Source organism: Pituophis catenifer, unplaced genomic scaffold, assembly GCF_029215685.1.
Source record: "Pituophis catenifer annectens isolate HBS135680 unplaced genomic scaffold, rPitCat1.0.hap2 SCAF_3, whole genome shotgun sequence".
Classification (NCBI taxonomy): Eukaryota; Metazoa; Chordata; class Lepidosauria; order Squamata; family Colubridae; genus Pituophis; species Pituophis catenifer.
The window spans coordinates 134,495,677-134,509,078 of NW_027256883.1; the positions used below are offsets into that span (position 1 = coordinate 134,495,677).

The window sequence follows — 13,402 nt, forward strand, 5'->3', positions numbered from 1 at the left end:
TTTAAATTTTGATCGAAGAGATTCGCTTCGTCCATAATTGATCCGATTTGGTTGGTGGTTCGCGTTTTAATCGTCGATCGATCGCCTTAGAGCCAGCCAGCACCTTCCTTCCCCCCCTTTCCCCCCCCCACCGCCACCCAAAAAAAAAACCAAACCCCAGTCCGCGCAAGAGAACGACGTCGGGAAGGAAAAGGGGATGAAGGCGCTTCTTTGAACGGCCACCATGGAAGGATCTAGCACTTCCAGTTTTGGAATAGACACGATTTTGTCTAATCCCAGGTCCGGCAGCCCGGTTATGATGAACGGGGACTTTCGGACGGCCCATGGCGAGGCCAGGGCGGCGGATTTTCTCAACCAGGCCACTCCGTCCCCTTGTTCGGAAATAGACACGGTGGGCACGACTCCCTCCTCGCCTATCTCGGTCACCGCAGAGCACCCCGAGCAGCATTTGGCGCAAGATGGCCTGTCGCCTCAGCATCACCATCTTCACCACGGCCAACATCCAGAGCAGCAACAGCCAAAAAGTTTGCAGCCGTCGCCCCAGCAACAACAGCAGCAGCAGCAGCAGCAGCAATTGGGTTCCTGTAGCTCGGCCCCCAGGACTTCCACGTCGTCTTTTTTAATTAAAGACATTTTGGGAGATAGCAAACCGCTGGCCGCGTGCGCCCCTTACAGCACCAGCGTCTCCTCTCCCCATCCCACCCCCAAACAAGAGAGCAACTCGGTCAACGAAAGTTTCAGGCCAAAACTGGAGCAGGACGACAACAGAACCAAACTGGACAAACGCGACGATACCCAGAATGAGCTGAAATGCCACGGTGAGTGGGGGACGGCGGGGCTTCGAAACGCTGACGAGCGTTCCGGTTTTCGAAACTGTTGCGAGGGTTCCATTGTTTACGTTTCGGACCTTCCCGGTGGCTCCTCTGTGCTTTCTAATACCCCCTTCTCCTCCTCCCGCCCCCCACCCTTTCAGCAATTGCTTGTTCTGAAAGCTCTGAAAACTTCGAGCCAACGTGGAAGGTTGGCTGCGAATTCGCTAAGCCGTTAAGGAGAGGCTCCAGCAACCTGGATAGTATTTAAAATTAAAATTAAGTCCCATAAGAAAACAATAAGTACAACCAGGTTATTTACAAAAATTCAGGAATCGTAAATGTTTCCCCTCTAATTTTTATTAGACAATCCATATAAATGAACAATTCATATAAATATAGCTATATATTTATATGTAGCTATGTATATGTATATGTATATGTATGTATGTATGTATGTATGTATGTATGTATGTATGTATGTATACACACACACACACACAAACTAAAACTACTATCCCCCCCCCTTTAAAAAAAGTTGATAGGAGAACAAAAAGAGTCTGCAAGTGTGCACTTCAACAATACCAAAAATGCCAGCTGGGATTACTAGAGATTTTAAAATGCAAATGCATATTATAAAATGCGATCTGCATGCATAATTTCTAAACATAGTTCACACAGATTTAGCAACACTTAATTAGCAAGGCAGACCTCTTAAAGAATTTATAATAAAATGTGTTTTTTTTTTTTAAAGCAGGGAAACAAACCAAACGGGTGAATCCAATCGGGCTCATTTTCTTTCTTTTTTTTCTGATTCCTTCCTTCCTTCCGTGAAATGTTTCTTCCTTTAGAGTTAGCATTGTGCAATATTTTACAGCGTTGGTTTTTGTGCGATACTTTAGAGAGTGTGCAGTAGTTACGTTAAAAAATTCAAACCTACATGGTGTGCTCGATTCTGCCACTTCCTGGGGGAAAATAAAAAGACGCCCCCCCCTCCCACTACCAAGGGAATCTCACTTAACTGGGAAGGCGGTTTTTTTTTTTTTTTGAAACGTTGTGATGAGGGAGGACGCATTTCGCTCATTTTACAACCTTCAGCTATTTTGCAGTAACTAATAGGACTGCTATTCAATTTGCCATTTTAGCACTAACATATGAGCGTCTAGAACCAGATGCAGAGTTTCGTCTAGGGTTTGGGTTTTTTTTTTTTTTAGTGGTTTGTTGTTGTTGGTTAGTTGGTGCACCAACCTCCCCAGTGGGTCAATTAGAGAGATTATTGTTCTCCCTGCAGGGAAGATCAACGAGAGCCCAGAAAAAGAAAGCGAGGGGGAGAGAGAGAAGGGGGGAAAAGAGGGGGAGAGGATGAGAAAACCTCGAACAAACACAGATGGACTGGCATATCGATTTCCTAACATTTCAGCTAAAAAAAAAAAAAAAACCTCCCTCAAATAAGACTCAAAGATTCCAGACCAAATCCGGTAATATTTCCGCTGTCACCTGGGATTGCGAAATCCGGCTCTTTTTTTGTACCTGGATGACAAGCACTCCAGGACAAGTATTCAGGCTGTTGCGATGGCTTGATCGTAACCGTTTCCGATGTGCACTTGGAAATCTGAATTTGGCCGAGGGAGAAAGTGAGGAAAGGCGGCGGAGGGGAAAAAAAAAAAAAAGCATCCCCTCCGGGGGGGAAAACAAAAAAGAGAGGGTATTATTAGGAAGCTGTGTGACAGGAGAAGTTATCACTCCAGAGAAATGATGCTACTTTTTAATCCGAAATATTCCCTCTGCTGTTTCGTTCGAGGCTGAATCGCAGCTAAACTCCCAGCTTCCTAATTCCTTGCTGTGGTTGCGGTCTATGCCGCCTTGTACAAAAGTAGGCGAACAAATCGGTTGATTCCTAAGCCGTCTTTTCGAACGGTCCGTTTGGATCCAGAAGATCCCCCACCAGGGGAACCTCCTGTTCAGGCTTAATAAGGTTTTGTGTGCGGGTTTAGTCCTCACCCCCGACCCCCCTACCCTGCCGCTTTTCCTCCTCGGCCTTAACCCCGAGGTTTTGTCTTGTGTCTCCTCAGGGGCAAAAGAAGAAGGGGATCGCGAGATTTCCAGCAGCAGGGACAGTCCCCCGGTGAGGGCGAAGAAGCCTCGCAAGGCGCGGACTGCCTTCTCCGACCATCAGCTCAACCAACTGGAGAGGAGCTTCGAGAGGCAGAAATACCTGAGCGTCCAAGATCGCATGGACTTGGCAGCTGCCCTCAATCTGACCGACACCCAGGTCAAAACCTGGTATCAAAACCGGAGGTAGGGCAGGAGACCGGTAGGGACGAAAGCTGGGGCTGGGGCGGGCAGGTATAGGGAAATGACAACACTTGACTCGAAAGAAAATCCTGCGGGAATGGGCTGCTTTGAAAACAGTCGGGTCTGGCCCACTTTGACCCAGAAATAAGTCTCATTATATGCTGTGGAATTGCCTCCCGGGTCGGTGCGGGTGCAACGCTTGGTCGTGGTTTTAACCTTGCCGTCCTCTGCCTCACCCACGCAAAAGGGAATCCCGTGGAGTTCAAAGGGGCCTACTCTTTGGATAGGAGCGAGATCTCCAAGCAGAGTTCCGAGGGACTTATTTCTGGGGGGCAGCTCTACAATTTCCTTTGGAAAGGCAAAGGAAATCTGTCTCCTTAGTTATCCACTCGTGGCCTTTCTAGGGAGGGCCGTGTTTGGCCGTCTCACTTTGCATCTCCGTCCCTCCCCTCCCCTTCACACACACACTCCCACGTTCACCATTTCCCGCGGGCCAAGATTTCAGTGGCTCTGTCCAGGGAAAAAACCCTAGCAGGTGCATTCTCAGAGCAGGCTTGGTTAGCAGCCGTGGGTTTGTTTTTGTTTGTTTGTTTGTTTACTTTCGTAGCTTGGCTGACACGCAAACCTCAGCCGAAACTCTTAGTTAGCTATCATTCATTGAATGGCGCGAGTTCAGGACACGAGTTAACCGTTCCAAGTTAAGGCGGTTGTACGTATAGGTTGTTCTCTTCCATGTTCCTGTCGCGGATAGGTGGACGAAGTCTGAATAGCCACAGGAGGAAAAAAAAATAGAGGCGAACAGCGTACACGCCGAATTTCTCTCTCCGTCCCTGCTAGCAAAGCAAAGGCCGAAGAGTTTTAACGCTTTAAACCGGGGCAGCGCCTCTGGGAAAAGCTAAATAAGTTTTGGGCTCGGTGGGATTCCCTTCCGGAGGCCTCCACCTTACTCGGTCTGGTTTGGCGTTTTCGGACGCTCAGATTTGTCATTCAGTGCCGGGTTTCATTCTCTCATTTCTCCAGTGCATTTGAATCCCTGATCTCTGTGATTGGAAAACGAAGACTGGCGAAGGAAGTCCAGTCGCCAATGTCGGGGGTTATTTTTCTTATTCTTTTAAAGAGAAGAGGCCGAAACGACGCAGGAGAGCGAGGCAGGGCCCATAAGAGCAAAATGTGGGTTTTTCTAATTCTTGGGCAGAAGAAACGCGAGCTGGAAACCTCTGTCCAGTTGTCATCTTTGCTATAATTTTCTGTCTCATTTCATACGGTTGCAGCCACCCTAATTCTGTCGGAAACCATTAGCGTCATTTACAGCCCAGCTAAACAGGGAGCTCCACGCTTGTTAATTTGGCTGCGTTTCGTAACGGCCGTGATTTACCTCGGTGTGTCGTCAGTCTGCTGAAAAAAAAAAAAGCCCCCACCAATGCTCACAGCCAGCGAGCGAAGCTTTTTTTTTTCTCCCCAAAGGGAGACTAACCTGCAGGTTCTGCTTTAGGAAGGAAGGAAACGGACTTGTCCAGAAGCGGCATCTTTCGTCTCAGTGTGTTTTGCAATGTACTCGCACGAAGGGAGGGAAAGAGATGATCTCTACCCATTTGCGTTTAGCTGCTGCTTCTTGCATCTGGAGGCCTGTGTCTTCCCCACAGAAGGAAAATTAGTCATCTTCCGTTTCCCACCCACCCCAGTTCGCCCCATACCTCAAAGCAACAAGATTCTACAATTCTAAAATGTTCAGGATTGTAAATTTCCAGCGTCCAAAATCTTCCAGCGATTTCACTTTTTTTCTTGCAAGCCCGCAGGCCATCTCCAGGAAGGAGAGTATAATGAAACTCTCGCAAGGCTGGCTCCCCCCCCACCCCCCCCCCCCAAGGTTTGCTTAAGGGTTTGCTTGTTTGGCTAGTGGAGGCTGGCCTGATCGGAAGAGTCAGTAAAAATTGGGAATATGCTCTGGAGTTTTCCAGAGAGGAATGACTTTGCTTCCTTCATTGTCCCCCATCCAAGCAATTGACTTTTAAATAGCTGGCTGGATTGTATGCATTAAATTAATCTTTTAGCACAAAACGTTACAAGGGGGGGAGAGAGAAAATATTTTTTCTTCTTTTATTAATATTAGAAAATAACATGAATATGAAAAAGAGGTTTGAGGAGGCCATAGACAACAATGTAATTTACATGTTTGAAAGGAGAACGAATCGTGGGTAGTTTTTATCGGCTGTCATTGTCACTTACAGGCCGGCAAGACTTAAGAGTTTGGCTCTCTTTGTGTGTGTGTGTGTGTGTGTGTGTGTGTGTGTGTGTGTGTGTGTGTGTGTGTGTGTGTGTGTGTCTTTGGCTAGCAAACGTTTCCCAGGGTTTTTCCAATGACAGTTCCTTCTGATTCCTCGCGTGTCCCTCTTGCGCCCGCCGTTTTGGGAGACCCCCCAGCCATAGTAGTAATTCTGCTTTAAGACCTAACAGCAGTGCAGTGATTTGACTGCAGCTTGCGCTTCCTTAAAGGAAAGGCCTTGAACGCAAAGAGATCCAGGCAAGCCAAACTCTCTTCTGCCCGTGTCTGTTCCCGCGTGGAGGACTTGTGTCGGGAGGGAGGGGTGGTCAGCCCGATTCTCGCTCCCTCCCCCTAACCTCCCCCCCCTTTTCGGGCCCAGCCGACGGTGTCTCCGTTCCGTCTCTTGCAGAACCAAGTGGAAGCGGCAGACGGCGGTGGGGCTGGAGTTGCTGGCCGAAGCTGGGAACTACTCGGCTCTACAGCGGATGTTCCCGTCGCCTTATTTCTACCACCCGAGCCTCCTGGGGAGCATGGACAGCACCACGGCGGCCGCGGCTGCCGCGGCCATGTACAGTAGCATGTACCGGACTCCGCCTGCGCCTCACCCTCAACTCCAGCGGCCTCTGGTGCCCCGAGTTCTGATCCACGGCCTCGGGCCGGGGGGGCAGCCGGCCCTCAACCCCTTGTCCAACCCCCTTCCAGGGACCCCTCACCCGCGGTGAAGAAAATCACTGGGCGTCTCCCTCACCCCGGCTCCCCCCCTCCTCAACCCCGCCGACAGATTTCCCCCTCACTCCCCCCGGAGCAGCCAATCCAGCAAGAAAGGAGCCGAGGCGAGCGAGGGGGCGGGAAATCCAGCGGTCCTTCTAATCTAAACCGAGCCGGAGGAGCGACCGGCTCAGAGCGCGGAGACTCTGGATCCCGTAAGTGACACGTAGCACCAAGTCCCGCCAAGCAGCCCCCGCCGCTTTGTCCGGAGGAGGCGGAAAGGGGTTCAGGAGGCTGGGGGTGGTGGCCGGGAAAAGCCGGAGTGCCAGGCAGGACTCTTGAAGGACATAAAGAGAGAAAGGACGCCTCCCCCCTCCCCCACACGCAGGAAGACTGAGGGAGAGCGGAGAAGCTGGCACCGAATTCTCACGAACCTTTTTCTGACTCCGAACTGGCATTTTCCGGATCTCTCTGGTCATTGGTATATATGCTACATACACATTTTGAACAGGCTGGTGTGTGAGAAGTGATATATATTATTTATTATATGTTGTCCAAAAAGAAAGAAAAGAAAAAGACTTATATTCATTCGTTTTTAAGAGGAAAAAAAAAAGATCTAAGAAACAAACGAACTCCACAAAACTATTCTTTCCCCCGAGGCCTCTCCTTTTCCTTTTATTTTAATTTTTTTTTTTTGCTTTTGCTTTTTTGTTTTGTTTTGGTTCAGTAAAATAAATGCTTAGATGACAACAAGAGTTAACAAAATATATATCGAGAGCGAGCGAGCGAGCGAATGAGATTTTGATGACTGAAAATGGCAAAAAAAAAAAAAACGACGGGAAAAAAAAAAGAAATAAACTTTTATCTTTTTTTAAACAAACCTGCAGACCCAAACGAGCTATTTTCCCCTTGATTCACGCGCTGTTATTGTTCATTCCGTAAAATGGGCCGAGTGTGTCTGGATGCGTGCGCATGTCTGCTCCTTTCTATGCGACGGGTTAGGAGACTTTTAATCCCCCCCCCTTTCCCCGCTCCCTCCCCCAGTCTGGTTGGTTGCTAAAGAGTTTGTTTGGAGGGGTAAAGAATGGATTGTAAAGAAGTTTAAAAAAAAAAAAGGCAGAAAAGAAACGAAGGCGCTGCGATGGACTTGGAGGTTGTTTTTCAGACCTCGGCAGTGAAAGCGGGATGGGGGTGGGTGCATTGGTCATGAATGTCCCCCTCTCCTTGGCCCTCTTCTCCGTGTTGCTTTCTTGCCGTCGCGGCTAGGTTTTTTTTTTTCCCCCTCCGTCCTCCTTGCTGAATATGGAAGAGGCAGAGGAGGGATCTTAAAGGCGGACGGATGTCTGGGAAGCCAAAAGGTGCAACCCAGCCTGGCAGCTGTTCCGAGGCGCTGATAGAAAGCGCTGAGGACAGCCTGGGAGCGAGAGACGCTCGGGGGTGGCAATTAGGAAGAAAAACCCGGAGCCGCGGGAGAGAAGAAAATCCGCCGCGACCCACAGCCGCGGGGCCGTGTCTCTCCCTCTCTCTGTGTGTCTGTGCGTGCGTCCATGTGCAGCTGGGGGGGGGCTGCTTTGATCTCTTTTTGACTCCCACCCAGGGGAACCGTCCCCTCCCCGCTCGAGGACACGGTTTGGCTTGGCGTCGGTGAGCTCGGGTCGAGCTGTTTTTAAAGTCCGCTCTTTCTTAAGGAGGTGGAGGCCGTTTTTTTAATCCTTTGCTGGGATTGTGGAGGGTGTTGGGGGGGGGGGAGGCTCTTCGTAACGTCTGGCTCTAGGTGCAAAGGAAAAAAAGAAAAAGAGAGAGAGAGAGAGAGAGAGAGAGAGAGAGAGAGAGAGAGAGAGAGAGAGAGAGAGAGAGAGAGAGAGAGAGAAAAGCCAGAAATCAATGCAAAAGCGAGGAGCTAGGACTGGCGGGGTTGTTTTTTTTTGTTTTTTTTTTTTTAATTTGATTTATATGCCGCCCTTCTCCGGAGACTCAGGGCGGCTTACAATGCGTTAAGCAATAAGCAATAGCCTTCATACTTTTGTATATTTTATACAAAGTCAGCTTATTGCCCCCACAATCCGGGTCCTCATTTTACCTACCTTAGAAAGGATGGAAGGCTGAGTCAACCTTGAGCCTGGTGAGATTTGAACTTGCAGTAATTGCAGGCAGCTGATGTTAATAACAGTGCTTTAGTCTGCTCCACCACCAGGGCTCTTTGAGGTGGGGTGGGGTGAGAACGGGTGAAAGATAGGACGGGGCAGTTCTGCTTTTCCCGGGCCAGGCCCAGGCTTGGGCTGCTAAACCCTGATAACCAACAGCTCTCCAAAACCGAAGCAAAGCGCCTGAAAACAGCCTTCCTATTCACTACGCCTTCAACGTTGGAAAGATACACCGCAATTACCTATAAAACATTCATAACCCCAGTCCGGTATTATCACCTCCTCTGAGGTTTGTGGATGGCTCCCCCCCTTCTTTTTTCTTTTCCTTTTTTTTTTTTTTTGGTTGTTGCTAGAGTGGGTTTTTGTTCTCTAAAGGAGGAAGAAGGAGACGAAGGCGAGATGAAGTGGCGGGGGAGGGGGGGAGGAGAGGAGAGGAGAGGAAGGAAGGAGGAAAAAAAAAAGCAAGGGACAGCCTGCGGGTACATATTATTTAGGCTTTGCTAATTAAGGAAGGGGTTTGCGGCTGCTTCGCGGGCTCTGGCTCTTTTTTTCTCTCTCTCTCCTTCTCTCCCTCGCCCCCCCCCCCCGCCCAAGTCCGCTAATAAATTCGCGTTAAAAATCATCTTGACCTTGGCCGCGTTTTCACAAAAGGGTCCGGAAACGCCCACCTCATTTTCAGCTCTTCTCACCGCGGACCCTGACAATGACTCAGCGACAGAGCGGTGGGCGCCCTGACATTGTACCCAGAGGTAGCCTGCCTCCCTGCGATCCATCCTCTCCCCTCGCTGTTCTCCTCTTTTCTGTGTTAATTGGGACTTCAGGAATAAATAATAACGCCGGCTCCGTCCCCCCCTCCCACTACACCCCCCCCCCGCAAAACCTCTTCTCGAAGATCAAGTTGCCGTTGGCTTTGGTCTGTAGGATTCTCCCGAGATTTGAAGCTTCCGCTAAGATGCACCACCAGTGGTCGAGGAAATCGACAAGATCGGGAAACTGACTAGCACCTAATCCAGCTCGCGTTTGAAATCACAACGCTATTATACGGTTGTCTAGTTTGCTCCCGGGCAACTGAGCACAAGAAGGGTGGCTTTAGAGCCCCAATGATTTCATTAAGGAAAGATTTTAGGCATTGCTTCCCTTGGAATGATTGGGATTTAAAATATTCAGGTTTCCCCCCCCCCCCCCTTAAGGGCAGTGCCCACAGTGACTTAAAACACAACAAAAACTGTTTCTTTTGTAAGTAACGTACATGGAAATTCAAAAAGGGGGGGAAAAGTCAGATGCTCTAGTCTAAATGCTCTGAATGCAACTTATTGGACAGTTTTGTGGGGTGCATGTGGATGTGTACACACAGGGAGTTTTAAGTTCAAGCAAGGTAAATTTTGAACTAAATTGAATGAGCGGAAAATTAAAGGCTGGTGTTGAAGCTGTATCTTAGTTATGATTCATTTCCATAACCAGAAGGAAGGAAAAAAGGAGCTTAAAATACTTTCACAACAAAAACAACAACGGCAATTGTACTGATCATGGAGACACCATACAGAGGTTGAATACGTTTTGAAATATGTTTAAAGTATGTTCTGAAATAGGCTTAAAATATTTCCTCCCGCAATTTTTTTTCTTTAACACCCACGAATTAAAATCCTTTATTATTTATTTTCTTAAGTGAATAAATGCGGATAGAGGAAGAGTCATTTTATAATAACTAGAGCCAGTGCTGTGTATCTATGCTCGAAGTGAGTCATTTACTTCAGGGGTTCAAACAGAATTGCAGCCCAAGTGGGCTTTTCCCCCAGCAGAATTATCTTCTCCCCGAGTGGGGCAAGAGAAGAAGTGAAAGGAACAGCAGATCGTATCAAATGGTTTTCCTAAGTGTTTGTGACCCCACCTTAAAAGAATGAGGTGGTTCCGATGGTGCAGGCGTTTTCCTGGAAAAACCAACACTGTTTCCTTCCTCCCTTTAGTTTTGCCATGCCTGCGGTGCAATGTGAACTCTTCACTTGGGTGATAAACAATTTGGATTGCTCCTCACTTAAATTATGAACAAGCTAAATAAACCCACTTCATTAGACGCCTTTGCTGGCTTCTAAAGCTAATTAAAAGAGGCTTTCCTTGAAGAAAGGGCTTGATTCGATGTTTAAAAAGCTACAGATGCACGCTCATTTAAATGCACTCAAGCAAGCAAGCAAAAAAAAAAAATCCTTCAAATTGTTCTTTCTTTTTCTCCCCTCGCCTCCCCCTCCTTCCAATCTCTCTCTCTCTCTCTCTCTCTCTCTCTCTCTCCCCTCCCCCTCAACGGAATGATCACCCAAAGATGGAGTAAAACAATAGAAATGGCTTTGCCTTAAAAGGCATCCCCAAATTTACCTTTATCACATTCGAGAAGCAAACTGTTTGTAGGTTTTAGTCTCTCAAGAGCAACGCTTAAGTCAATCTTCCTCTTTTCTCTAGCATTTGTCTATTTCTATTTCCAACAGGATTACAAGAGGACTGGCTCTTTCACCACCCACCTCTCCAGGATTCTGTTCTTTACAACTTCCTTCAACTCCCCATCTCCCAGTTAAACATTTCCCCCCCTTTCACACAGGCTGATATTTCATTCCCAGCTCCCCTTTATCCTGGACGTTGGTGATCTTTCAGTGTTTCCTTCAATGGAGAAAAATCAAGGTAACTTGTTTTCTGGGCTCGGCCATTCACACTTTCTCTTACTCTTCTGTTACTCTTGCTCTTGTTCTTACCTCTATCTAGAAACCTGGAAAAGCTATGGTTGACTAGTAAAAGCTGGATGAAGAGAAGCTGGAGGGCCCTTTGGGCCAGCTATTCATCATCCACCGGGGTGCTTGGACTTATCTCCTTCTTTCCCCAGTGCTGAGCTGTTGCTTCTTATTTACCTTCATTGCCTCATTGCCTGAGCAATGTCGGTTCAGAAGATGAGGCCCACACATTGTGGTAAAGTAGAAAAACTCTTACCAAGAGTTCCTTACCTCAAGGATCACCAGGAAGCAGGCACTGAATGACTAGTTTAATCCTATCTGGGACATCGGGACATGTTCTTGGAGGAGAGGGTATTAGGGATAATGTAAATCTGGTGGGAGGGGGTGAAGAATGACAGAAGGTAACAACATACCTGTCTACTTTGGGAGTTTAAAGGAAGGTGAAGTATATCTTCAGATACAATATACAAGGGGGAAGTTTCCATTTTCCCAGGGATCTGCAGAAGAAAATGGAAACAATTGTCTATATCACGATATGGCAACAAGTTTCCAGAGGAATTTTTTACATTCAGATATGAAGTCACTCAATAGCTATCAGAGTACTCTAAGGATGAAGGGCAATTCCTATCTTTTGTTGTTGTGCATCCTGGAAATCACAGAAGGGCATCATTTTGGGAAAAGCAGTGCTAGAAGTTACAGCATCTATTCTACCCTTGAATCCTTGCTTTGGAGTCAGAACAAATTAATTCCTACATGGACATTTTATCTCCAGTTACCTTAATCTAGAAACAAATCACATTAGATGAGATGATACCTTCAAAAACTCTGCATAGCATCATGTTATAGGGGTAATAACTAAATGGATGTGTATTATTCACTGTAAGGCATCTGACATTAATTAGAATTAAAAAGTCAATGTATGCATAAACCTTTAAAGAAAAAAAATAGGCATCACTAGCCAGACAGATGAGCTTGCTGGTTCAATCTGCATTAGTAAGATGCTCCCTGATCTGCTAATATAGAATATGAGTCATTTGGCTTCCTTGACCAAACCTCTCTGCTTTTGAGGAAAAGCTCTGGACTGTGAGAAGATGGAATGCCTTCTTTAGCACCAAGGACAGCTCCAAAATTAAAATTACAACTAAGTAATTTCTGGGCACTTGAAACTTTGCTGCATGGGCTCCTGGTTCTGTTCTTTTTGGTCTTCCTCTGAGGTCGAGAAGAGGAAATGATGCTGGGAAAGTACTTCAGAAGAGGCTCTGGAACTTGCTACATTTGCTGATAACTCTTTAAGCCCCAGGTGGGATCTGTCAGTACAGATGAAGGTAGAGAAAATGGAGAATTTTTGACTACAATTTGAGCTTAAACTGACTGCATTTCTTTATTCCATTAAAACAATGAGAATCAGGAGGCAGATGCTCGGTTTGAAAGGAGGGAGAAAAAGGTTTCCAGTGAGAGCTCTAATTCTCTTTCCCATTTGATCGAACCTAAAATGTATTCATCAAACCGGCTTGTGTATATGTTATCCTATTGGCGCTGTTATATGAGATAGCTAAAGAGGATAAACTTCCCATTTCGTAATAAGGAAAGGTTTTTTCTTTTAAAACACCCAGCAAAATAGTAGAGAGAAAAATCCCCTTTCCGGTTCTGTGTTTCATTGAATATTCTTTCCATTTAAAAATGGAAATTTCCTCCTGTAGAAGCAGTGTTTTTCTTGATATCAGAGGAGGTGCATCTACCTGGGGGGCACTTGTTGGGAAGCAGAATTTTTATTGCATTAAATGAACTGACTATCTAAACCACAGCACACTGATTGGTGAATATGAGGGCAGAGGGATATTTAGAGTATCATCCCAATCTTAAAAATAAGGCCAATTTAAGTTTGAGACTTATTGACAGGTAAGTTAGGACGAGGGTGCAGCCATAACCAAAATGAAAGAAGGAGTCAATTATGGGTCATTACTAAATAAAACGTATCCTTTTATTATTTGAGGAAAAGCCACAGCTGAAACTATAGAGTTATTTTGGATTAATATCAGTGAGGCTGAAAAAAATTATGGGTTTTAGCAGGCAGGTCTTCTTTGAGTGCAGCCTCAGGCCTTGGTTAGTATTTCAAATCACTGCCATGCCATTTTTTCCTTACAAGCATGCCTTTGATTTCTTTGTATTCCAAGCAAAAGTTTTGGTGAAGAGTTAATTAAATGCAATGTGCCACCAATGGTAAAGAGTAAATTCAGACTCTTGTTATTATTTGGGAAGGGGAAGAAATGTATCAGTAATTTCAATCAATCTTCTGGGGATGTCAGAAAGCTTAAGTCCTTCCCTTTCCCAATAAGGGAAGACAGTTTTGATTTAATTTAGGTTAAAGGCAGAACATGTTGAAAATGCAGGATCAACCTCTAGTATTTCTTAGTGATGCTCTGAAATACTGAAGCCTAAAACTGGGACAGAATTGTTTTTCTGTCTTCT

The 13,402-nt window shown here is 46.4% G+C and overlaps 1 protein-coding gene across 1 annotated transcript; it reads left to right on the forward strand.

Moving 5' to 3' along the window:
• The first annotated feature begins 223 nt into the window (after positions 1–223).
• Positions 224–6,089, forward strand: BARHL2 (BarH like homeobox 2). The gene is made up of 3 exons (XM_070939407.1): positions 224–818; positions 2,882–3,107; positions 5,777–6,089. Exons 1-3 carry the CDS (start codon positions 224–226, stop codon positions 6,087–6,089), a joined length of 1,134 nt encoding a protein of 377 aa, XP_070795508.1.
• The last annotated feature ends 7,313 nt before the right edge of the window (positions 6,090–13,402 follow it).

Coding starts and splice junctions, on each gene's coding strand:
- BARHL2 (XM_070939407.1), top strand. CDS start 224: ATGGAAGGATCTAGCACTTCCAGTTTTGGAATAGACACGATTTTGTCT. Junction 819..2,881: donor GAATGAGCTGAAATGCCACG/GTGAGTGGGGGA, acceptor GTGTCTCCTCAG/GGGCAAAAGAAGAAGGGGAT. Junction 3,108..5,776: donor ACCTGGTATCAAAACCGGAG/GTAGGGCAGGAG, acceptor CGTCTCTTGCAG/AACCAAGTGGAAGCGGCAGA.